Here is a 27,919-nt window from a genome sequence, read left to right on the forward strand (position 1 = left end):
GCTCATGTTCGCTTAAAATTGTACGAAGCTTTAGAACTGTTAGGGGAACGCGTCCTGTACTTTGACACGGACAGTTGCATCTACATCGATCGACCGGGTCAGCAACACCCTAACATCGAAGAAAACCGTTTAGGAGCCTGGACAGACGAACACCCCGACGACAAGATTCTAAGTTTCGCGAGTGGCGGTCCTAAAAATTACGGCTACCAATATCGGGACAAACAAGGAGAAGTGCAGACGGAGTGCAAAGTGAAAGGACTGACTCTGAATTATCGTACCAGTCGAGTGGTCAACTTTGGGGTATTGAAAGAAGCCTTGCAATCGGGAGAGGATGGAAACTTTAAAGTGACCACTCACCAACCGAACAAGATTGTACGTTTACCCACTCACCACATCGTCAGTCGACCCGTGGAAAAAATCTATCAAATCGTGTACTAGAAACGAGTGAGACTTCCCAATCACTTTACGTTGCCGTACGGTCACATCAATATTGGTCAGCATATAAAAAGGGACAACGTCCAAGACCAATAGTTCATTGTCACTGCCAAGACCAATCGACAAAAATGAATCCTTTCAAACAGCAAGTATAGAGCGTAAGACTCAAGTCCAACGAGAAACTCGGGTGTGATTCTATGCCTCACGATCACATCACCAATGCAATACCACATCTTAGTTGTTATGTACTAATGCCATGACAAACTACGTGCAACCAGTGAAACTTCCAGACCACAAAACTTTACCTTATGGACATGCTGATATCACCCAGTATAAAAAGGGACGACTTCCAAGAACAACACTTCATTGCGAGGACAAGCGACGAGAAAGATGAATAACTCTACGCAGAAGAAAAAAGAGAAGGAACAAACATCATTGACCTCTTTCACCACCATACCGTCACAGCAAAGTGCGTTCAAGAAGGGAAAGGATTCAATAGACCTAAAGGAGTATTTTAGCATCCAAATGATCCAGACAGCGACCTCGAGAAAATTTAGAACGACAACTTACACCTACACGGTGAAATTTAAAGACTTCGCGTCTGACGTTCCAGCCGAGGAAGTATCAGGTTTCATTACGGATCTACTTGACTCACTGTTAGAGGAACTCAAATGTCATTGCCAAGTCAAAGATGAAGGTCGTTTGAGCCTATCTATGTATCACGACAGTTTGAACTCGCCTGTATGTCTCGGATTTAGCACACCTGCAGAAATAACTTCTTCCAAACTTTTGAGGGCTATTGAAGACGTGCGGTCGGTGAGAGAACAATTTGACATCACCGATGGAAAAGTGACTATTCATATGGCATATGTTGTACCTCCATGGGAAGAAGACGATCACTGCTCTTGATCTGCTTACCGATAAGTGTACCTAGCACAATGGACGTAACAGCAGATTTACGACTGACAGGGAATACGAGATCGGAAACATCTATGCTGGGACACAAGTGGTAGCTGACCAGATTTTAAACAACGTGTGTAACGGATAGAGAGACAAACACGAACTTTCTCTTATTTGATTGTTTGTTACTTGTTTTGTTTTAACTTTTTCTTATAAACGAACATTTAATGTAAATTCGTTGCATATGAAGTGATTTTAGAAAGGAGTGAACGTTAATTTTAAACATTAGTTTACTAGAGTCAATAACTAAACAACTCGTAAATATGTTTCTTTTATGTTCAAATGTTTATGTATTTAATGGATAGTGCTTAGACCAAAGCACAGGCCAGAGAGCCCATGTATATATGTACTTGAATAAATGTTTTGAACCCATACAACAGACTTTTCTTTATCGAGTCTCTATTCTATCTGTGAGTCTTTCTTTAGAATATTTCTGTCCTCTTTTCTGTGTGTTTCAATGTGGATTTGTTTGTTTCTGTATGTCTATGTTTGTCCCTATCAACCCTTTGTCCCTACAAATACATTTCACCCTATAAAAGGTTTTGACCCTATAAACCTATGACGTTACCAATGTTTAATTCCCACTGATCCCCAGGTGACATTCCCATGTTCAATTTCCATGTTCAATTCCCCTTGTTGCTAGAGTGACCCAGGGTTTTTCTCCATGTTAAATTTCCCTTGTCGCTAGAGTGGCCCAAGGGGTTTTGTAATGCTAATTCCCATTTTCTCTAGGGTGGCCCCATATACTACTTATAATTTCCTAATTTCCCTCCTATGTTTTGTCTCCATCCATCAAAATATACTCTTCAATGTAACTGCTTTTAGCTAATTATTTCTTTAAATAATCCTTATTATTTCCATTGGAATTTAATCGTTGCCTCTTCTTTTCAGTAAGTAGTAACTTCACTTTAAAGAAGTGAACTATATTTCTATTCCTTCCCTCTTTCGTGCTACTTTTAGATCTTTCTGTTTTGCCTCCTTTTTCTCCAATGTTTAAATTATATCACCGAATACCTTTTTTAATACAAACGAACCTGGATTAGAATAAATGAAAAACCTGAAGATTATCTGAAGGTGTTATTCCGTCCGTTAATCACCCACCCACCCCCGCCACCATCAATCATGCCAAATGCTTATTGAGGTGTAAACATCGGAGAAAGCCCTAATTAAGTTCTGTAAAGAATTGCCCCCGTTACAAATGCAACATAGCATTTAAAGACATATATATAGCAATATAGCGTGTGAAGACATAAATATAGCAATATAGTATTTGAATACGTAAATATAGCAATATAGCGTGTGAAGACTTAAATATAGCAATATAGCGTGTGAAGACATAAATATAGCAAAATAGTATTTGAAGACGTAAATAGAGCAATATAGCGTGTGAAGACATAAATATAGCAATATAGCGTGTGAAGACATAAATATAGCAATATAGTATTTGAATACGTAAATATAGCAATATAGCGTGTGAAGACTTAAATATAGCAATATAGCGTGTGAAGGCATAAATATAGCAAAATAGTATTTGAAGACGTAAATAGAGCAATATAGCGTGTGAAGACATAAATATAGCAATATAGCGTGTGAAGACATAAATATAGCAATATAGCTTGTGAATAGATAAATATAACAATATAGTATTTGAAAACGTAAACATAGCAATATAGCGTGTGAAAACATAAATATAGCAATATAGCGTGTGAAGACATAAATAAAGCAATATTGTATTTGAAGACGTAAATATAGCAACATAGCGTTTAAAGCTATAAATATTGCAATATAGTATTTAAGACATAAATACTGCAATGTAGCGTTGGAAGACCTAACTATAGCAAGATGGCAAAATAGCGTATGAAGACATATATATATATATATATATATATATATATATATATATATATATATATATATAGCGCTTGAAGACATAACCATAGCAATATAGCGTGTGAAGACATAAATAAAGCAATATTGTATTTGAAGACGTAAATATAGCAACATAGCGTTTAAAGCTATAAATATTGCAATATAGTATTTAAGACATAAATACTGCAATGTAGCGTTGGAAGACCTAACTATAGCAAGATGGCAAAATAGCGTATGAAGACATATATATATATATATATATATATATATATATATATATATATATATATATATATATATATAGCGCTTGAAGACATAACCATAGCAATATAGCGTTTGAAGACATAAATATAGCACAACAGCGTTTGAAGACATAAATATAGCAATAAAGCGTTTGAAGACATAAATATAGCAATATAGCGTTTGAATACATAAATACAGCAATACAGCATTTGAAGACATAAATATAGCAATATAGCGTGTGAAGACATAAATAAAGAAATATAGTATTTGAAGTGGCAAATATAGCTATTAAATATTTAAAGACGTAAATATAGCAATATAGCGTGTGAAGACGCAAATATAGCAATACAGCGTGTGCAGTCATAAATATGGCAGTATAGTTTTTTGAAGACAAAAATCGTAAATATAGGCTACTGCATTTGTGTAAGAAACAGGAAGGAGCTGGGTTTTTTCTTCGGATTAATACTGCTCAATCTTTGGGATTGAAGTATTCATCCTAGAAAACGAATTCATATTTGCCCATACAAGTGCAGTAATCTTTTTATTATATACTCGTTTTCGTATCCTACCAAAAGCTTAATTATAAAAAAATAGACTACAAGAAACAAAATAACTGAATGTATGCTGTATTCCAAAATAAATACACAAACGTAGATTCATTAATACACATTAACAATTTTAATGCGCACATAGCACCGCCTAGCGACCTTTGAACTTCGTCCCCCGATCGAAAGTAGTTTCAAAGAGAACTGTCGTTTTGGTCTACTTAAAATTGAAATTTAGAGTCATATTGTAAATAAATGCTCATTGCAACAAATTTTATTTTCGTCTGGAATGGATGGAGTTTGTTTTTATTTTGACCCAAATCAATTCTGCTTTTCTGATTATAATGGACTGGATTTATTGGGTCAATACAACGCAGTAAAGAGAATGGATTTTAGCTGGAAATGACTATAAATTCCATTACAGTTTCGCTATGTATCAGGTTTGAGGGACATGTCATTCGTATTTGTAAGACTAAGAAAGAACATTTTAAGGAAATTCAAGATGCATGTAAATATATTTATTACCATTCTAATTACAAGCTAAAGAAGACATGTTCATGTCCTGTCAATTGCATCTAGCTCTTGGAGGGACCCTAACAATGACCTATATCATCCAGTGTGTCTTCTATCGCTAGCCTTACATTGTATCAAAATAGTTACACGGCGAAAATTACAAAGCAGCAGTTGTGCGGCAGTCCATCTAGCCAGCGAAAATAAGGCTTTTTCGTCTTCAAAACTTATTGGCTCTGTTGCTCTTAGTTTCCTTGCAAAACATTCAGTTGATTTTCTCCTCGAATCTAGTATTTTACAGACTTGTAAAATTGTACGTCTCTGATAGATATGCGATTGTCCTTAGCCTCAACATGCTTCTCTGTGCTATATTTTTTATTGACCATAGAGAACACTGGTCATATTCGGAACCATTCTATTTGCGAAACGTATTTATTCTAAATAACTGTTTCAATTATCAGAACGGTAATTTCAATTACTGCGTCTCTCACGTTTGTTTTTGACACTGCAAATATCACGTTCATTCGTGTGCTTGTTTGAAAGTTTCGTAAGTGACTCGGTGAACTCGTCCACGTCGTTAACTTGATCATCTGTACTTCCAAATGGAAGACACAGCTTGTTCATTTTATTCACAAACAATTCTAATCAATCAAAACCTAAAGCATTTACTACATGTGTACATGGTTTGCAGACAAAGTAGTTCCTAATACACTAGATTATTTTTAGGCAAACTTGTCGTGAACGTGCGTGCAGTATCATAGTGTTCAGTATCGTAAAATACTGCACGATTCTGAAAATGTAAAGTTAACTGAGACTAAAATAAGCATAACATAAATAAGCATATTCACCGTATGGTACAAAAGTTTGCAAACAAAACAATCATGATACCTCAACATAAAAAAAAAATTCATTTTATGGTACCATTCATATATAAATACATTGACACTTAATTCATCTATACATACATTAACAATATGTACTGGCAATTAATGACACTATATTCACATCCAACCCAAGAAAAGAAAATCTAAGTATTACCTTCTAGCACGTTATTAAAGATTTTTATTTTCCTTTTTGATCGACTAACATGATGTGCAAGTGGCGAACATATTTACATTCCCAATATAATTTTTATTTGCTCTATGGCTACCCGACATTATTTTTCTCCTAGCATTCATCCATTAAACATCATTCCTTTTGGCTAATATTTATATAAAATAAATTTTCACTACGAATCGATAAAAAATTCTAAGCATTACAGCGCGGTAATAAACTTTTTATTTTGATCCGTGTTTAACATACAAGTTACTGCTGTATCAGCTCTTGTGATTTTAATTCTTGTTTAACATACAAGTTACCGTTGTAGCAACTGTAATTGATTTAATGCTTGTTTATCAAAGAAGTTACACAGTGGCGTCACTCGGGTTGGTGTCACCCAGTGCGATAGCTCATGGCGTCACCCCTATGGTCCTCCTTCCGTAACAGACCATACAGAATCCTTAGTAATGTCATTTTGGTGTCACCCCCTCTGATGGTGTCACCCGGTGCAGTCCGCACCCCCCTCCCCGCATCCCTCTAGCGACGCCACTGCTGTGCCTGCTAGTCATGTATTTAACTATGATCGGTTATCCGCTTATGAAATCCGACTAGACCGAGCAGTGTGTGCTCTGTAAAATTTGGAATTTTTCATTTTGGTATCACCCCTCTTAGATGGTGTCACCCGGTGCGGTCCGCACCCCCCGCACCCCACTAGCGACGCCACTGAAGTTACCGTTGTAGCAACTACAATTGATTTAATGCGTGTTTATCATACAAGTTACCGTTGTAGCAACTGTAATTGATTTAATCCGTATTCATCATACAAGTTACCTTTGTGGCAACTGTAATTGATTTAATCCGTATTCATCATACAAGTTACCTTTGTGGCAAGTGTAACTGATTTAATCCGTATTCATCATACAAGTTACCTTTGTGGCAACTGTAATTGATTTAATCCGTATTCATCATACAAGTTACCTTTGTAACAACTGTAATTGATTTAATCCGTATTCATCATACAAGTTACCTTTGTGGCAACTGTAATTGATTTAATCCGTATTCATCATACAAGTTACCTTTGTGGCAACTGTAATTGATTTAATCCGTATTCATCATACAAGTTACCTTTGTGGCAACTGTAATTGATTTAATCCGTATTCATCATACAAGTTACCTTTGTGGCAACTGTAATTGTTTTAATCCGTATTCATCATACAAGTTGTTTCTGTAGCAACTGTTATGATTTTAATCCGTGTGTAGCATACAAGTTACTTTTGTAACAACTGTTTCTGCCTATTATAATGCTGTAAAGAGCAACGATAAACACAAATCAACCTTCTGCATCAATAATTACATCACCACCACCACCAACAATACTACTACTACTAATGCTACTACTACTAATACTAATAATAATAATAATAATAATAAATAATAATAATAACAATAATAATAAATGAAGTTCACCGAAAACTTGTAAGAATAACATGCAAAAAATTGATCAATTAAATGGCATGAATTATGTAATAATACTAAATGCAACAACGATATCAACAACAACAACAATAATAATAATAATAATAATAATAATAATATAATCACAACAGTTAATCATCATCATCTTCAAAATGATAAAAGCAGGATTCGTATATATATATATATATATATATATATATATATATATATATATATATATATATATATATATATCCCAATAAAAATGAGGTGCGTGTAATAAAAGTGACAAAATTAATATAATCTGCGCAAACATGAACAGCTTTCTCATTGGAAGGCATGAACACACAAACAAAATGTCCTCCGTTTTAAAAAAAATGGCACAAGTATACCGATCTTTTAGGGAGACCACTCTATAACCGGATTATATTTTGTTAATCTGAAATGTTATGAGTATCCGTGTACAAATGTTGATGTCCATTAGTTATAATGTAAATGTGAAGTATTATAAGCAGTCAGTTTGCAAAGTTTTGCTGTCCATCAGGTCTAATGTCAAACGAATAATAGCGTCCCTAATAAAAGATATCCACGAAAAAGATACCAGCGATAAAAAATCTATTGTTTTCATTTAAAATATGCTGAATGTAATCTTTGCACATTGCATTTGCATTGCAATCAAATCTGCAATAAGCCATCCCCATCCTACAAACGTGCCAATGCAATCGAAGTCTGATATTTCGCAACCAAATCCGAGTTATGATAAACAAGCATTGTACACTTTTGTCATTAACTTACTGTATATTTATTAATTCTAATTAAGTACAGATTCGTGGCAGATTCGTGGCAGAATCCCGCTGCAGCTAGAGGCTTGTCAAGATCACTCGTTCGTTCACATGTCCGGTATCCATACAATACTTTGCAATCGTATCAAGCATCCTGTGACGAGTATTTACCTGGATTCGTTTGTTTACAATTTCAAGAAAGCATGCGTCATAGTCCATTTTCGGCAGCAGACGACTGGATGAATATTATCTCCGTTATAGGCTAAACAATAGAATAAGCTGGTTCACACGTCAAGAATCCACACAGCAGTTTGGACGCTTATCATGCTTCTGGTATGGTTATTGACCTTGAGCCATTAGGCAATGCATCAAATATTTCCGCTGTTCGAGTCTTGTCAAAACACTAGCTGGGTGACATATCCAGCTTCGTACTAACAGGGGGACGGATGGAGCGGTTGCTTCGGGCGCAAAAGGTCCTGGGACGCCAAAACCATGGGCGCCAGAGGTTTTGGTGTGCCAAAATCCCCTTGAGCCATCATCGTCCTAACGGGCGCCATTTACCCTTAGTACACAACTGGACATATCCAGTATCCAGGAAGCCCTTTGTATTAGCATCAACATCTGTCACTAATATCAACAATGCGCCGTTGTGTTGTGAACTGAATGAGTGCGTTGTTTGGAATACTTTTTAGAACACCAGAGTCAGTGTAACTACACAGCAAAGGATGCTCCCAAGAATTTCTCGAATTGCTGAAAGGATAAAAAATACCATATCATAATATGGAACAATGAACACAGATTGCTTAAAAAATAGACAATTGTGTTTCTGAGTAACTAGAAAGTACTTAAGAGTTTAATGGTTTTTTTTTTCTGAGTTTATCGTGTTATAAACTATCAGCTGCTGAATCACACAACGTTTTTATTTCGTTTTAAAGGCATGCAGTGTGTATGCCTTCCAATTCAGTGTTTACGTTAGTTACTTTGCACGCAACTATAGAACTTAGTAAAAAATAGTTTTCCCTACAGTTTATACAGAAATAAACCCACCTGTGTATGATCACATGATTATGTTCTGACCAATGGAAATCTTCCCCTCATTTATCAACTGATGCAACTGCACTTATTTTTTGATAACGTACCTAATACAATAGCCGTTACTGCGTAAAACTTGAAGCTGTTTCATTAAAAGTAACTTAAACAGTAAAATAAATTTCAATACGTTGTGTATGCAATGTTTTACGTTTAAATACATACATATATATATATATATATATATATATATATATATATATATATATATATATATATATATATATATATATATATATATATATATATACAGAGAGAAAGAGAGAGAGAAACAGACTGACAGGCAGGCAGACAGACAGACAGACAGACACACACACACACACACACGTTTACAAAACCTATAGCACAACGCTTTATCGCTAAGGATGCCTCAGCTAAGAACTGATTGATACATCTGGTCAGGCAAATTGCAAAACTGAACCATTAACTAATGCGTTGATGGACTGTTGAAAGTCGCATTGCAATAAACATCGACTTGATCATACAAGGAAATCAGCGCTGAGTTGATGGACAGTTGAAAGTCGGATTACAATAAACATCGACTTGATCATACAAGGAAATCAGCGCAAAGTTGATGGACAGTTCAAAGGCAGATTACAATATACATCGACTTGATCATACAAGGACGTCAGCGCCGAGTTGATGGACAGTTGAAAGTCGGATTACAATAAACATCGACTTGATCATACAAGGAAATAAGCGCAAAGTTGATGGACAGTTCAAAGGCAGATTACAATATACATCGACTTGATCATACAAGGACGTCAGCGCCGAGTTGATGGACAGTTGAAAGTCGGATTACAATAAACATCGACTTGATCATACAAGGAAATAAGCGCAAAGTTGATGGACAGTTCAAAGGCAGATTACAATATACATCGACTTGATCATACAAGGACGTCAGCGCCGAGTTGATGGACAGTTGAAAGCGGGATCACAATAAACATTGACTTGATCATACAAGGAAATCAGCGCTGAGTTGATGGACAGTTAAAAGTCGGATTGCAATAAATATCGACTTGATCATACAAGGAAATCAGCGCTGAGTTGATGGACAGTTGAGAGTCTTATTACACTAAAAATTGACTTGAATATACGAGGAAATCAAGCACTATCTGACTGAAGTCCTACAGTTGTCACTCACATTTTGTCTAGGATATTGTTTGGAGCCAGACTCCTAGACATCATGAAAAACAAAGTTTTTGTTAATGCGTACTTTCGCATTAATTTGAATTTTCTATTTATTTTTGGCAATGTCACTTACATGGACCCAAAGAACAGTTTCAAACATACTTGGACCCGTATTATGTGAGCTATCTGTGCACGAAACTCAACTTCACAGTTTTTAACATTCTTTGAAATGAAATTAGAATCACAGAACATTCGTAACTGTGTAAAATTCAGTCCCTCTACCTGAATGCTAAATTTGACTGCCCTAAACGTATCTATAAAGGTCTATATGTTTGGGTGTGGGCCCGTGCCACGAACGTGCTTGTAAGTGTCTATTTGTTTGGGGAGGGTGGGCATGACCTTTAATTTCTTGCTCAAAATATTACTAGAATATTGAGTTTGTTTAGTTCTCTAGAAAGCCAAATAATTAATTAAGTCTTCATTAATTTTGCAGATGCTGTAAATATCGGTAGCTTCCTTATTGCAACATTTTATATGAATGAATGCTTTAATTCGAACCAATTTCTTTTTAATAAATTTATAGTCAAACTAGAAATGAAGTTGATGTACAGGTTAACTTAACAAGATCGATATGTTTAAAAATAGGACACTAGTAACTGGAACAATAAAAGCAATTATTGAAACACAACAAAATAATCGACCAAAATGATCAGATCACTTTTTTTCAAGATCGTTGCCAAAACAACTGAGAACAAAATAATGGTGGCAGTGGAATTATTGGGGAAGATAAAGCGCCATCTGGAGAGTAGCATGCACAAACATATAGCCGAATCTATGCGATGTAATTTGTAATTTTTCTCTATTTACTTCTGATGATGGGAAAAAAACCAACTAGATTTAGGTCAGTCAGAGAAATCGCATAAATAATTGGTAACAATGTGTCGATGCTAATTTTGCTTACCTTTGTGATTGCTGCTTCATTTACACCAATAAGTACCCAGGTGTAATATTGACGGTATTCAACGGCGTACCTTTTGTAGTTAATTTTCTGCTTGTTTTTATAAAACGAGTTTATTCCTTCAAGCTTTTGTCTAGCAGCGGCTGTACGTAAAATCCCCCTTCTGTAAAAAAAAAAATGATAATGAACAGAATATTTTCTTTTCTCCATTATATTCTTCTCTCCGTATTTCTTTCCTTTCATCACATGTCCTTAACGAACAAATGTTTCAGATGTGACAAGTAGCAAGCACTTTGCACACAAATCACGTGACTTTTAGAGATATCGTGAAATGAATAAAACCCGCCCACTAACTGAATCCTATATCTAATATTTGTACCACGACATCACGTGCCAGATATACACCGTGACAGGTACACGTTCACTATCCGCATATTGTCCATATCCCCAAAATTGAAACGTTACAGATTTGGCAAGAGACAATGACGTATTACAGTTTACTTGACAGAACGGAGCAGACATTTATTTCTCTCGGGGTCAAAAGGTGATGCGCGAGACAATAGATAAAGGTAATAGGAGAAAGAAAAAGAAAGAAAAAAGTTACACCGTACGATTATTTTCATTAGACACTGAAAAGTTTGCACAAAATGTTTATATTGTAAAAGTGAGTATCAAATTAAATTTATGTGCAATAGTAAATTTATAACATTGGCTAATATGGTTAATAATATGTGTGATAATAATTTCTCCAAAGAAGATAACAGAAATCGTCTCCTACTTCTGGTCAGCAATACAATTCAGACTTTCTATCACTCATTTCTGTAGTTTGACATATTGCAATTTTTATGTCGGTTGATGATGATCAGAAGCGGAATTTTGCAAACATAGCTGATCAACGCGGTGGTAAAAATGTCAGATTCGGTTCTAGACAATTACGATGTTTTTGGAAGATTCTGTATATGATCTACTTTTAGGAAACCCACCCCAGTGCAATCATTTGAAAACAATACATTTTCAATGTCGTTTAATACATTCCAAAACAGGTCATGATAGCATCTCCTCTTGAGTTTCATTACTGCATGTCACTTGTACGAAACCTTTATGGCATGCCTACACATGATTTTCACCTGTCTTGTATGTTATTGATTGCTCTAAACAATTTACCACCTATACCAAAATTAAATAACTTTTGTAAGTCTCTGTACACAAACTGCATCAAAAGTCTTACTCAGCCCTATAAAACACAATGTAGGTGCTTTTTTCCCCTTTATCCTAACCCTCAATATTAAAGCATAAAATACACACACACACACACACATTCCATACATACATACATACATACATACATAACTACATACATACATACATAGAACCCCGAGTGGCCGAGTGGTCTAAAGCGCTCTCCGTTACGGATCACTGCCATCTCACCTCTGTCTGCGTTGGTTCGAGTCTCGGATTCGGCTAATGTGGGTATGTGAGAAAGCTTGCCAGTAGCTTCTCGTGGGTCGGTGGTTCTTTCCGGGCTTTTCCCGAGTTCTTCCTCCACCATTAATACTGGCCGCCATGTATAGCCTATCGTGTGCTGAAAAATGGCATTAAACCGTACAACAACAACAACAACATACGCACAAGTTTTTGTTGTTGTTTGTTTCTTGTTTTCTCAATCAGTGGAGAGAGTTTGACATGGCGTATGGATACGTAAATCGGATATGCATTCATAGCTCACACTAAACGAGTTCTGCTCAGTGGTTAAAATGCAAGCATGAAAAGATACTGGTTTGCGGATTCGGACACTGTGCATACCAACTCAGGATAGCTGCCATTGTGTGACTATAGACAGATGTAAGAGATTTTCAGATAGCTGAAATAATGGTCATACATCTCATTTTTTTCTTCTTCTAATGTGTGACTATATTTAGCTGAATTAGACAAAAAAGTAATTTAACTAAGAGCAATGAACGATTCCAGCTTCAAAGACGCTCGACAGAGCAGTACGTTTAGAGTGTTTTATGGTTTCCTTATAATATTCATGGAATATTCGAATTTTTGCTGTCAAAGCTCAAAACGAAACTTTAAAAGATAACTCTTGGGATAGTACACCACTGTTTGATCTTTAATGATACGAGTTTGTTAAGTGTTGAATTTACGCAAGGGAATAAGTAGTTGTATCCGAAAGTTAAGAAATAAAAAGCAAGCAATGACTTTAATGATATTAGAAATAAATCAATAAATAAAATTTAACAGAAAACGATGTTATTCATATAATTTTTCCTTCCAATTATATTTTTTAACATGGCGCGTTATCAGAATCTTGATTAAACGATATTATACAACGAATACATAAAGTAAAAGGTCTTGCTGTGTCACGGAATCGTATAAATTCCTTCATTTGTTAGACACATCTACTCGGGTTTCGTTTTTTGTGTGCATTGATACCCGTGGGTGATTTAAGTATATTGTAAAATAGTTCGAAACAGTGAGTTCGGTTCATCCTATGCCGCACATGTGAAGTGCTTTCGATGGGAAAAACCGAATTCTTCCAGCGTACAGATGATGTAAGTCTGTATCGTCTGTATATAAATGCCTCACCGTAAGATTAGATCTTCACATTACCGAACGTCTTGTAAGTGATCAGTCTACTTAAGGACTTGCACATCTTCAGCTGTAGAGGTATGTGAGTTATTTATTAATTGCTTGTGTACAAATTTTAACTATCGTACTAACACGTGTATTATTTTATATTTTCTATGTAACTTCAGCGTACGTAGTATAATGCAGATATTTTATGCTCTTGTTTGTGACTTAGCAGGAGATTTATATTAAAAGTTGCATTTTTATGAAATGCTTAGTATCGTAGGATTCTTATCGGGCACGGGTAGGTTCACTTCTGAACCTTTTTATTGTTTTATAATGATTGTGTCGATAATGTAATCTGTATTGTTTACCGGGGTAAGGGGGCTCTGGATAGCGGTTGTACTTTTGTTGTCTGGCAGCTGCATTCTCTGAGTGGACGGACGTACTGGTACTCATCTATCTCCCAAATCTCTCACGTCTGCCTCCAAGAAGGAATCATTCCCGGCATAGCCCGGTACACGGCTTCAGCTGGCGGGCCACACGACTTTGACGGGGTGATTTTAACACTGCATCACTAGGCGTATGGACATCGACAGGAAAGTCAACGGCTAGGGCGGAAGGTCTCCACAGAACAACAGCCAAGTGCTCGGGACCAAGGCGCACCATATGTAGTTGTGGATTGCGGCTGTGGCCGACCAGCTATTTTTCAAAATAGCAGGGAAGTTAGATCTCTTCAGCCATGGTTGACCATCTGCCTAAGAGAGGGAAACTTTGATATAAAACCTACGGCCTGTGGTCCTTGCTGTCACCGTCCTGGTTTGCTGGGCCATGGCAGATGAACACCATGTTTTCCAGTTTGCACAGACTGCACTTTATCTAAAAGCTCCATTGCGCAAACATGAAGTAACTGTCAATTGTCTACTGTTTACGTTCGACTCTATCAAGCCCTGCAGCGATAGGAAAGGAGCGAAAACGGCAGGTGAAAGATGTCACTGGAACCTCAGTCCCAATCTTACATGAAGGTGACTCAGGCCTTTGGCCGTCTGGTGTTGATCCGGAGACGACACCATCACCCGTCAGCAGCCTGATTGAGCAAGCAGCCTTTTATAGGGACAGCACTTCTTGCTCCGCAAGGACAGGGGCCTAGAAAAAATGGCCTAACCAAACCTCGTCTCCTTACCCCCCTCCCCCCCCCCGTTGGTGTTCCGCAGCCAACGGGCATCTTCCAACGCGGTCGAAATATAACAGAAAAAACAAGGCATGGCTTACATCATGAGAAAAGACTAAAACTGGCTTTTTGGAACATCAGAACAATGCTAGACTCAACCGACGGCAACAGACTAGAACGACGCTTTGCCTTAATTGCACACGAACTCTCTTGCCTTGGTATTGACATTGTTGCATTTAGCGCAGTCCGCCTTTCAGACGAGGGAAGTATGAGAGAACTCGGCGCTAGATACACCCTGTTCTGGTCAAGAAAACCAAAGACTTAAAAAAAACTTTCCGGTGTTGGTTTCATGGTCAAGGACTCAATCGCCACCTAGTTAAAAAAAAAAATACGTTCCATTGGTCACACCGACCGCATCATGTCCATGCGTTTCCCGTTATGGAACCAAAAACACGCAATACTCTTCAATGGATATGCTCCAACACTCCTGGCAGATCCTTCTGAAAAGGATAAATTCTATGCTAACTTGCGCAGACTTCTCAAGAGCGTTCCACAGAGCGACAAAATAATCATCCTCAGGGATTTCAAAGTGGGCGGAGACTCAGATGCTTGGAAATCCGTTTTTGGGAAACATGGCGTGGGTGGCTGAAATTATAATGGGCGCCTGCTTCTTGAATTTTGCGCCGAATTACAGCTCACCATCATAAATACCGTATATCAGCAGAAAGACAGTATCAAAACGACCTGGATTCATCCTAGATCAAAATACTGGCACCTAATCGATTACATCACAGTACGCAAGAGTGACTTAAAAGACGTCCTTGATACCAGAGTGATGCCCAGTGCAGAGTGCCACACAGACCATTGTCTTGTCCGATGCAAGCTCGACTTCCACTTCAAGACCAGGCCCAGACAACAAGGAGGTACCCCGAGAAGGAAGCTCCAGATCAAAACCCTTTTGTGTGCAGACGTCAAGGCAGATTTTCAAGAGAACCTGCAGTCTAGACTTGAAGAACCTAATTTTCTGCAAGATCTACCTCCGGAAGAAATGTGGAATCACGTCAAGGCTGCCCTTCGGCAAACCCGAGAAGAAACCCTTAGATTCACCACCAAGAAAAACAAACACTGATTTGATGAAAACAGCCGATAAATCCAAGAACTGCTTGCCAAAATGAGATCAGCGTACCTATCTTGCCTCTCTCAACCATCCTGTCCACAGAAGAAAGCAGCCTTCCGTCTTATCTGCAGCTCCAACCAGTGCAGGCTCCGACCGAGACATACAAAATTAATGGTGGACAAAGCTTGCAGGAATAACCCAGCTGTACGCTGACACCGGTGACTACGCGGGATTCTATGAAGCGTTGAAGCTGTGTATGGTCCTTCCTTCCAGAGCCCCCTATGGAGTGCAGATGACCAAGAGCTACTCACTGACAGGGAATCTATCCTGAACCGCTGGTCAGAGCACTTCCACACCCTCTTCAGCACTAGCCATACAGTTCAGGAGGACGCTACTGATCGCATCCAACAACAGTCACTAAAGATGGAACTCGATGAGGCACCAACATTGCAAGATACTGTAAAGCCATAGAACAGCTGAGGCTGGAAAGGCTGCAAGTAAAGATGGTATCCCACCAGAGATATAGAAGAAAGGAGGCCTAGCATTGCACACCAAAACTCCACGAGTTCTTCGTTTACTGCTGAGAGCGAGGGAACCTTCCACAAGACCTCAAAAATGCAGTCATCATCACCTTGTACAAAAATAAGGGGGAAGGTCTGACTGCTCAAACCATAGTAGGATAACTCTGCTCTCCATTGCAGGCAAAATCCTGACTAGAGGGTTGCTGAAGAGACTAGTGCCTACCATTGCACAAGAACATGCTCCAGAGAGTCCATGTGGCTTCAGAGCCAATACGGGCATTTCTGACATGGTTTCATCCTGAGACAGATCCAGGAGAAATGTCGATAACAAAACAAAGGACAGTACATCACATTTGTGGACCTGACGAAGGCATTTGACACGGTGAGCAGAACTGGACTGTGGAAATTCCTTGAAAAGCTCGGCCCTCCTCCAAAATTCCTTACCATGGTCATCCAACTACATGAAGACCAGCCATCTTGGTCAGGTCAGAAACAATAACGACCTGTCACAGACCTTCCCCCATTGTAAATGGCGTGAAACATGGCTGCGTTTTAGCCCCCACACTGTTCTCAATCTTCCTCAGCATGATGCTCCAAAAAGCAACAGAAGACCTTGATGACGAAGATGGCATCTATATCCGATTTCGTACAGATGGCAACCTCTTCAACTTAAGGCGACTTCAGGCCCACACCAAAACCTAAGAAAACTGATTAGAGAACTTCTCTTTGCAGACGACGACGTCCTTGTTGCCCACACGGAAGCCGCCATACATCGCGTAACAGCCTCCTTTGCAGAAGTTTGCCAGCTCTTTGGATTTGAAATCAGTCTAAAGAAAACTGAGGTACTTTACCAGCCTGCTCCTAAAGAAGAGTACCGGCCACCAAGTATTATCACTGACCAGACAGAGGTGAATGTAGTCCACCAGATCACATACCAGGGCAGTGTGATATCCTATGATGCCAAGATCGACAACGAAATAGACAACAGACTGGCCAAGGCAAACAGCGCCTTTGGCAGACTCTATCAACGAGTGTGGTACAAAGCCAGTCTCAAGAGAGATACAAAGATCGGCGTCTTCAGAGCTGTCGTACTGACCACCCTCCTATATGGCGCCGAATATTGGTTCACCTACAGCCGCCACCTCCGCCACCTTGAATGATTCTATAAGCGCTTCCTCCGCACTATCCTCAACATCCACTAGAATGACTTCCTCACCAACACTTAAGTCCTCAAACAAGCAGAGATCACCAGCGTTGAGGCCATGCTCATGAAGATACAGCTACGCTGGGCAGGGCACGTGTCCAGGATGGAGGAGCATCGCCTGCCAAAGATTGCACTGTATGGTGAGCTGTCCACTGGCCACCGTGATAGAGGGGCACTTCGAAAGAGATATAAAGACGCCTTGAAAAAGACCCTCACCACGTGTGGCATCGATCACCGCCAATGGGCATCACAAGTTTCTGACCGTGAAAGCTGGCGACGTACAGTTCACCGGGCCACTGCCACTTTTGAACAAAACAGACGGGCGAGCTTAGAGGAAAAACTATGGCGAAAAAAAAACGGGAACCATCGGCAGCACCCACCACAACCCAGACATTCCCCTGCAGCCTCTGAGTGCGGACGTGCCTGTCACGTATTGGGCTTGTCAGCCACCAGGGCTCGTGCAATAAACGTGGACATCCCCCTTCCTAAATCTTCACAAGCGAAGTCAAGCCAAAACAGCTTACCGTATATAACGTCATTATGTTTTATCGCATATGCCCGTGACATGCATAGTGCGCGGTGTTAGATGTATTTTCAACTGATCGGAGTCGACGTGGTATCAGCTGTAGAGCTAACCATAGAAGATGACCATAGCAGCTGTAAAGCTGAACCATAACAGCTCTAGAGCTGAGTTGACAGTGTTGCTGGTTGAGTAGCATGTGATCTGGAGTTGCTGACCGATTGGTGGGCGCTGATTGCTTGATTGACCAAGGAATTGAATGGTGGTTGACGACAATGTGGAATACTGACTGCTTGATTGACCAGTTTGACTGGTTTCCAAGTGTGCTGGTGACGGAGTGTGTAACTCCATACATGTAAACTTTTAGCCGTGGGCGAATTTTGGGGTTTGTTATACTCAGTGTTTTGGGCTTGTAAGATATTTCATATATCTCTCCCTTTGTTTTCATCATTTTACTATTTGAGTAAAATGTCTCATTTTTCACTATTTTAGTGAATTCATTTTCACTATTTGAGTAAAACTCGTCATTTTTCGTCGTGTGAAATTGATGAATCATTCACCTTTTTCCTTGTACTGTGTAAGTCATTCACTTGTATTTTCATTTGTTGCATTATTAGGTTCGTGCGGATTATGTTAATTTCTCCAATATTTTGGATCTTGTACACGCATGTATTAATCATAATTCTTTTCTCGTTCAAGTCATTCATCTTTAAGCTTTGTATTTGTATCACCGTCAAAAGTGTTCTGTTGTAAATCCAAATCCAACCCGGTTATATTATTACATTCTGGAAACCCTATCATATTCGTCTCCTATTACAATCTCTATCTCATTAACTTAATTAAATATGTTTCAAGTTCAAGGTTTTCAAAATATTTTAATAATCGTCTAATTCAAGAAAATTAAACAAGTTTCGTAAATCGTACACTGCTGCTGGTAATATATTTTACTGCATACCACGGGCGCCCATACATCCCACCCCCACGCTCCGATTTCACCTCTCACTATCTTTTTTGGCCTACATCATAAAACTTAATCGCTGAATGAATAGTACGTGTCTGCCCCCCCCCCCCCATAAATTCTGCGGGCGCACTTGTTACAGACCCATTTAATCCGTATTTCCGTAACACGAACACAGATAGGAACAACATAAATGTCTTCTTTGATATCCGCGCGTCTATATTTTTACACGTGGACGTAGTGAGCGAACTTTCATAACTAAGGCGTTAACCAACCACGTGATTTGTCAGTCGTGACGTAAGTCATATAAACATTATATACTGCACGTGCTGCGATCAAAACAATTATCAAACTTTTGTTTATATTTTATCGTTGCGTGTTTTCTCTTAAAACATGACATTGATAGCGATGGAACATATGAAATGAGGTGGAGACAAATCATGTCTAGTTCATTTATTCTTGTATCGCACCGGTGGATTAGTGGTTGGAGCGTCCGCCTCGGATTCGTGAGGTCGTGGGTTCAATCCCCGACCGAGTCATACCAAAGACTTACAAATATGGTACTAACAGCTGCCTCGCTTGGCGCTCAGCATTAAGAGGTTAGTGTTAGGACTGGTTGGCCTGGTGTCAGAATAATGTGACTGGGTGGGACATCATGGTACATGTCTGCGGCATGATGCCCCAGTGCTAGACATCAATATAAACTGCCACATTGGAGACATCGTAGCGATATGACTGAAAATTTGTTAAAGCTACGTTAACAATCCAAATCACATCACATCACATCCTTTATTCTTAATAATCAGACTGTTGTTGCTATACTATTCGACGTCACATTTATTGTTTGGCAAAGGTTCATCCAAAGTGGTTCATTCAGTAGGTACAGGACTTTGATATCAAGCAGTGTCTTCGTTTCAAATTCCATCTGGTCTCGCTGACAACCAATTTTTCGGCACATAAACATTTATTCCTTTTTCAATAACAGAATATGTATTAGAGTTCAAACAATGTCTGGCTGTTTTGTGAATTTATTTCATGCAAATTTGAAATGTAAATGTTCTCTTTTAAAATGTATGTAAACAGAAGAAAGCATTGTAGGTATTTAAGCTCTATTTCACAAATAATATGGCGGACGCTACTGCAACGCACCTAGCGAGCAAGATCAGTACAACGGGCGATAATTAGTAAAAAGTGTCTTAGATTAAGTATAAATCAAGCGGGGATCAGGGTTTAAGGTACACGTCATTACTATTGGATTTTGCATGGAGCCTTGATTTAAGAGAGAGAGAGAGGAGGAGGGAGACAGACAGACAGACACCTTGCAGGATTTATCGGGTTGCTACTGTCATTCTCATGTGGTATTGCCATATAAATCCCAACGTCTTCTTGCGGTCTTACAAACTGCATACCAGCTTTTCCAACCCTGAAATGAAAAGAGTTATCTATCTATCTATCTATCTATCTATCTACTTACCTATATATATATATATATATATATATATATATATATATATATATATATATATATATATATATATATATATATATATATAGATATCGATCTCGGCGTCCTAGTGGTTAGAGAGTCCACCTTGCATGCGGGAGGCTGTTGGTTTGATGTCCGGCTGAGTCACACCAAGGACTTATAAAATTGGTACTAACAGCTACCTCGCTTGGCGTTCAGCATTAAGAGGTTAGTGAGACTGGGTGGGACATTATGTCTCATGTTAACTGCCACATTGCAGACATCGTAGCAATATAACTCAAACATTGCTAAAGCTACTATAAAAATCCAAATCACACAACTACATCACAACATCTATCTATTGATTAAGCCTGGTTTACCAAATGAAAACCTATTTTAGGATGACAAATCATTTGCGTGTTGGGAGCTTATGTTTTAAAGCAGATAGTGATTATAAAACAAACGTTCTCATTGTACCTTATTACCCTCCCATATATATATATATATATATATATATATATATATATATATATATATATATATATATATATATATATATGGCAACATTTCAGGGTGGAGTGGGGCGGGATGGTTGAGAAAGATTAAGAATAGATTCAAGTGTGCATATACATTTCTCCATGCCCCCCAGTAAGCACATAAACGTTTATACTCACATGCATCAGGTGGGGATCTCAACAGTCTCCATTTCGTGACCCACAGACACGGCCAGAAGGAAGACAGCGGACAGCCTAGGGTCCCATTCAGAACCAGATTTGATATGTCTCAACAGACGGAACAGTGATTAAACATCCCCAGACAAATATGGCTTATGCGTTACGAGCTTTTTCAATTTTGTGTAAAACATTACTCATTCCTTTAGCACCCCCACCTCATCAAAATTAAGCAGCCGTTGTATCCGTTGTATCCGTTGTATCCGTTGTATACCCATTCCACAGTACATCTCAGTCTTGTGCAAAGGTATGAGGTGTCTATTTTAAACGGTGTAGAAAAAACGCCACAAACGTATGCACACAATGACTAAACAAAATAAATTCCACACTTTTCTTCCATTCAACTCGGAGATAATAAACCTAGCTGCAAAAATTGACAAAAGGATCGTACCGAAGCCTGACAAGCATCACAGTGTGTGTGTGTGCGTGTGTGTGTGTGTGTGTGTGTGTGTGTGTGTCTGTTCAAGAAAACATAAGTATTTAAAGGTAAATAAAAATAGTATAATGTACATGCTTTGAGATTAATAATTAAAGTTTTATCTTTTGTAAAAAATTTAATTTAAACTGAGATTAATCCAATATTAATCTGATTAGTATGTATACTCATCATAGAACGTAAGGACCGCTCCGGTGGCCAAAGTGGTTAGAGTGTCCGTCTCGGATGTGAGAGATCACGGGTTAGAAACCCGGCTGAGGCATTCCAAAGACTTATGAAAATGGTATTAACAGCTGCCTGGTTTGGCACTCAGCATTAAGAGGTTAGTGATAGAACTCGTCGGCCTGGCGTCAGTATAATGTGACTGGGTGGGACATGATTCTACATGTCTGCGGCATGATGCCCCAGTGCTAGACGTAACTATACACTGCCACATTGCAGACATAGTAGCGATATGACTGAAAAATTGTTAAAGCTACGTTAAAAGTCTAAATCACACACAAACACACACACACATACACATACACACTCATTGAAATAAGTGGGGGGGGGGGCACGGTCACTGTCAGTCGTATGATACAGTAAATCGATAAAGTAATGACAGTGTTATAGACTGTATCATACGTTTAATATTGATCGTACCACAAAAACTATTACGTACACAATTTACGTTGAAAATCTTCTTTGTACATAAAAAAATGAAATATCTATGAAAACTTTTCAAATATCAATATATGTATGCAACTACAGCTTCTGCGATAAACAAATCAATGTTTTCGTTAGGGGTAAGCCTCCTTGTGCCAGTAAAACAAATGAGAAGGTTACATTTGTATCGAGGGATCAATTCTGAAATTAGATATGCATTACATTACATATTCAATTAAAGGCCTAAGTTTGAACGCAGAAGAATACCATTCTGGAAGCTGGATGTTTTGTTAAAACTTTTCTGAACGTTTCTGATGTTAACCTTACCGAAACGATAATCTGCGGAAATACGGTGTGCTGTTTTTTATAATTAGTGACCACCTGTTCCTAAAGTCTATCAAAGACGTGATGGATATTGATCGTGTCTGACGTGTCTGACGACCGTTGACGGAAATGATAATCGGTGGACATAAGGTGTGTTGTTTTTTTAATACTGACCATCTGTTACTTACTTCAGAAAATGATTTGATTGATGTTGATCGTATCGGATGAACGTCGACTGGTTATATGTAAAGTATGGTGTGTTTCTAGCGGCTATGAAAATTTACCAATGATAGCGTGAGAAATATATATTTAATATTGACAAATTAGAAACGGACAAAAAAACCCAACAAAGTGAACTTGTTTAAAATATCCAAAAATTCATCGCAGAGTTATTTCTCATCCGTAATGCCGTGGCATAATACAACACCCCGCAAAGTATATCACTAAATGTGCGTGACTGTGACCTAATTTTGCACGTGGTTGGTCATACCCTCAATGATAAATACACCAATCCAATCCAGTAATACCCTCCATGATAAATACACAAATCCAATCCAGTAATACCCTCCATGATAAATACACCAATCCAGTCAACTAATACCCTCCATGATAAATACACCAATCCAATCAAGTAATACTCTCCATTATAAATGCACCAATCCAATCAAGTAAAAACCTCCATGATAAATACACAAATCCAATCAAATAATACCCTCCATTATAAATACACCAATCCAATCAAGCAATACTCTCCATGATAAATACACCAATCCAATCAAGTAATACGCTCCATTATAAATATACCAAATCCAATCAAATAATACCCTCCATGATAAATACACCAATCCATTCAAGTAATACCCTCCATGATAAATACAGCAATCCAATCAAGTAACACCCTCCATGATAAATACACCAATCCAATCAAGTAGTACCCTCCATGATAAATACACCAATCCAATCAATACCCTCCATGATAAATACACCAATCCAATCAAGTAATAACCTCCATGTAAATACACCAATCCAATCAAGTAATACTCAACATTATAAATACACCAATCCAACTAAGTAATACCCTCCATGATAAATAAACCAACCCAATCAAGTAATGCCCTCCATGATAAATACAACAATCCAATCAAGCAATACCCTCCATAATAAATACGTCAATCTAATCAAGTAATACCCTCCATGATAAATAAACCAATCCAATCAAGTACTACCCTCCATGATAAATACACAAATCCAATCAAGTAATACCCTTCAAGATAAATACACCGAATCCAATCAATACCCTCCATGATAAATAAACTAATCCAATCAAATAATACCCTCCGTGATAAATACACAATCCAATCAAGTAATACTCTCCATGATAAATACACAAATCCAATCAAATAATACTCTCCATGATAAATACACCAATCCAATCAAGTAATACTCTTCACGATAAAAACAACAATCCAATCAATTATACGCTCCATTATAAATACACCAAATCCCATCAATACTCTCCATGATAAATACACCAATCCAGTCAATACCCTCCGTGATAAATAAACCAATCCAATCAAGTAATACGCTCCATGATAATTACACCAATCAAATCAAGTAATACGCTCCATGATAAATACACCAATCCAATCAAGTAATACACTCCATGATAAATACACCAATCCAACCAAATAATACCCTCCATGATAAATACACCAATCCAATAAAATAATACCCTCCATGATAAATACACCAATCAAATCAAGTAATACCCTCCATGATAAATACACCGATCCAATCAAGTAATATATTCCATGATAAATACACCAATCCAATCAAGTACTCCCCTCCATTAAACATACCAATCCAATCAAGTAATACACTACATAATAAATACACCAATCCAATCAATACTCTCCACGAGAAATACACTAATCAAATCAAGTAATACCCTCCATGATAAATACACAAATCCAACCAAGTAATACCCTCCATGATATATACACCAATCCAACTAATTAATACCCTCCATGATAAATAAGCCAATCCAATCAAGTAATACCCTCAGTAGTTAAGGGGGATATTATAGGGTCAATGGGATTTATCATTACAAATACCCTTGGGACAATATAGGGTCTATGTAAATTTAACATGGAGAAAAATCGTGGGACAATATAGGGTCAATGGGAATTAACATGGTCAAAAACCCATGGGACAATATAGGGTCTATGTAAATTTAACATGGTCAGAAAACACCTGGGACTGTATAGGGTCTATGTAAAATTGAAACAGGGAGGGTCTCTATCTCTAAAAAATAAAAAAAGGGGTAGGCAATGGAAAGGCTATCTCTTTTCGAGAAATATGGCTGGCCCTGAAAAGGGCCTTTGGGTTTTCTTCTTCTAATTTCTTCTTTTCCTCCACCAAGTTCTTATTTTATCTCCTACACTCTTCTTCTCTTTCTTTTTTTTCTTCTCCTCCTCTTCTTTCTTCTTCTCTTCCTCCTCTTCTTTCTTCCTCTTTTCATTTTCTTCTTCTTTTTCAATTTTTTCGTTCCAATTGCGTATTCTTATTCTTTCCTCTTCATCCTCCTTCTCCTCCTTGATCTCTTTCATGACACCACTAATCTTGTCCTTTGCTTTCCTTAAGTTATTAATTTCCATCTTCACACGATGGGGACTATAGGAATAATGGTCTTCAACCAGTCTTAATAGCATCTGTTCCATTATTCCTAAGTTGTCTAAAACGTCTTGCAAGGTTTGTATTTTGTCGATTTGGTTTGACGCCATCTTCTTTTTATTCTTTGCAGAATGGTTTGAACAACCAACACTGTGGGTTCTTATAGTGAAAGCGCGGACGTGAAGGAAAACATCCCCCCTAATAACATAAAATGGATCTTACCTAGATCATGACCCAACATCGCGCGTACGTGAAGGAAAACATCCCCCTACTTTCTCATTTCATATAATATAACCTCAACTATACTCTCCACATACGCTAAGAAACAATAAAGAAACCCTTAATCTACTATTCACACTTACTTCAGCATTTACAAACACAAACACACAAACACATACACTTCCACTATTAATAAAGAGTTAGTGTTTATATTCACACTACTCTACCTACACACATTGGCAAATCGATCGTTATTTCTTTTCTAGAGTATTGGGTAGCCCTGAAAAGGGCTGTTTTGATTGGAACTTCATGGACACCTGGTTAATGGTGGCACCTTCCAGGCCTTGCGCCACATACACATCTTATCCCCCAGTTACTTTTTATCCTTTGGGGGGAGAGAGCAGAGGCAGGATATGTCGCTTCAGAATCCCAATTTTCGCTCTCTGGGATTTTGAAATTTCTTCTCTCCTTTTCCTCCTCCTCTTCTTTGTTTCTTCTTTCCTCTTTATATCTTCTTTCTTCTTCTTCTTCTTTATATCTTCTCTCCTCCTCTTCTTTGTTTCTTCTTTCCTCCTCTCTTATCCTTCCCTCCTCGACAATGGCTTCCGCGGCCAGTTCATTTAATATGCGCCTGGCATATTCCAGATGCACATGAAGCTCCAACAGTTTCTCAAGTCTCGTGTTCATTTTTTGGTGTTGATCAATCAACAAGGGTAGCTGGACTGCCGAACGAGTTTCAATTTATACTGAAAGCGCGGACGTGAAGGAAAACATCCCCCTAAGAACATAAAAATCATCTTACCTAGATCATGACCAAAAAAAAAAAAACAACAACGCGCGGACCTAAAAGAAACACTCACTCACTTTTTATGCTACCCATTACTATTTTAAAATTTTTTATAAATCACTTCAATAGACTATCCACATACGCAAATCAATCCAATCTAACCCCAAATATACACCTCAAACACTAAGAAAAGATATCATTTTAATCTACTATCCACACCAACTTACTTGAGCTCTTACTAACACAAACACACCAACACATACCCTCACATTTTTAAAAGCAAGAGTTAGTGTTTATTTTCACACTACTCTACCTACACATTTTGGCAAATCGATCGTTATTTCTTTTCTAGAGTATTGGGTAGCCCTGAAAAGGGCTGTTTTTTTTGTTTGCTATGGCATTCTTTTTTAGTTTCTAAGAATGCGATGTCCTCTGAGAATAGACTTTCTGGCGATAGGTCTGCTTCTTCGGAAAGAGAAGAAGAACTCTTTGGTGTCGATACGGCAATCGACAAAGCCTCTGTCAGGTTCAGGTTGCTGCTGCTGTTGTTGCTGCTGTTGCTGCTGTTGCTGCTGTCTCTGAAGTCTGTACTTCTCTGTCCATTCTTCTTTTTCCCTGTTCATTTCTTCTCTGAAGAGCTCTTCTATCAGGTCTTCAGTGATTTTTAACATTCTCACATTCTCTATTTCTTCTGGCTTCGGTATCAGACTGTGTCTGACCCTATGCAAATTCACGTAGGTTTCGTTGAGCTTAGCTAGTTTGGAGCACATCTTCTTAGGAGGATGAGTCGACAATGGATGGTTAGACTGGAAATAACCCGGTTCTTAAAGTCAAAGCGCGGACGTGAAGGAAAACATCCCCCACACGGTTTTCGAGCCGCAACGTTTAGTGAGTGTCATGAGAGGGATAGTAAGAAAAAAAGAGCATCAATCCAACATTCTTATAGCTAAACAAACCACAAAGGCATTTTTTTCAAAACACAACATTTTTTATTCAAAAATCACTTAACACTTAACAACAACTCTAACATTTTTTAACAATAATCCAACACTATAACATCAAACAATTTTTTTCAAATCACTAACATTTTTTTCTCAATTTACAATCTACTTTAAACAAGGCTGACAACGTTGTGAATGAAATCGTGATTTCCACTGTTGGAAATCATTAGGCCATTGATGGACACTACGTTTCCTAGCTTGAGACAAAAGATAAGCATAATGGTCACAAAACCATCGATCTACTTTCACATCGTTTCTAGCAGAAGAACGAGGATCAAAATGAGTCACTAAATGTTCTAAGGAATAGCCCAGGCTGCGATGATGCAGAAAATACACACAGTACTGTCCACACACCAAAGAATCTGTGCCTTGTAATTTCACATTATTGAATCGGGTGGTTTGAGCATTTCTTTTCATAAAGTCGATGATATCGTCTTCCAAAGGGGGCAATCCGTACGAATCGAAATATTCCACACATCCTTCTTGAGGAAAGTAGACGGCTACCCAGTGGGTTCCTGGGAGATGACTGTCGTCCGTGTTGATCACGTAAGCTTGATGGTC

At 38.1% G+C, this 27,919-nt stretch overlaps 1 protein-coding gene across 3 annotated transcripts in view; it reads right to left on the reverse strand.

The window, feature by feature from the left end:
• Nucleotides 1-4,117: 4,117 nt before the first annotated feature.
• LOC149792869 (beta-1,4-galactosyltransferase 4-like) overlaps nt 4,118-27,919 on the reverse strand; it is an 88,622-nt gene continuing 64,820 nt past the window's right edge. For all 3 annotated transcript variants that reach the window (XM_089966658.1, XM_089966660.1, XM_089966659.1), the window contains exons 6-8: nt 20,396-20,500; nt 11,019-11,178; nt 4,118-8,587 (exon numbers count right to left, since the gene is read on the reverse strand). In XM_089966658.1, coding sequence (XP_089822784.1) covers nt 8,549-8,587; nt 11,019-11,178; nt 20,396-20,500 — 304 coding nt within the window. In that variant the 3' untranslated portion in view covers nt 4,118-8,548. The remainder of the gene's footprint in view (nt 8,588-11,018; nt 11,179-20,395; nt 20,501-27,919) is intronic.

Source organism: Sinohyriopsis cumingii, chromosome 8 (genome assembly GCF_028554795.1).
Source record: "Sinohyriopsis cumingii isolate HCF-2022 chromosome 8, ASM2855479v2, whole genome shotgun sequence".
Classification (NCBI taxonomy): Eukaryota; Metazoa; Mollusca; class Bivalvia; order Unionida; family Unionidae; genus Sinohyriopsis; species Sinohyriopsis cumingii.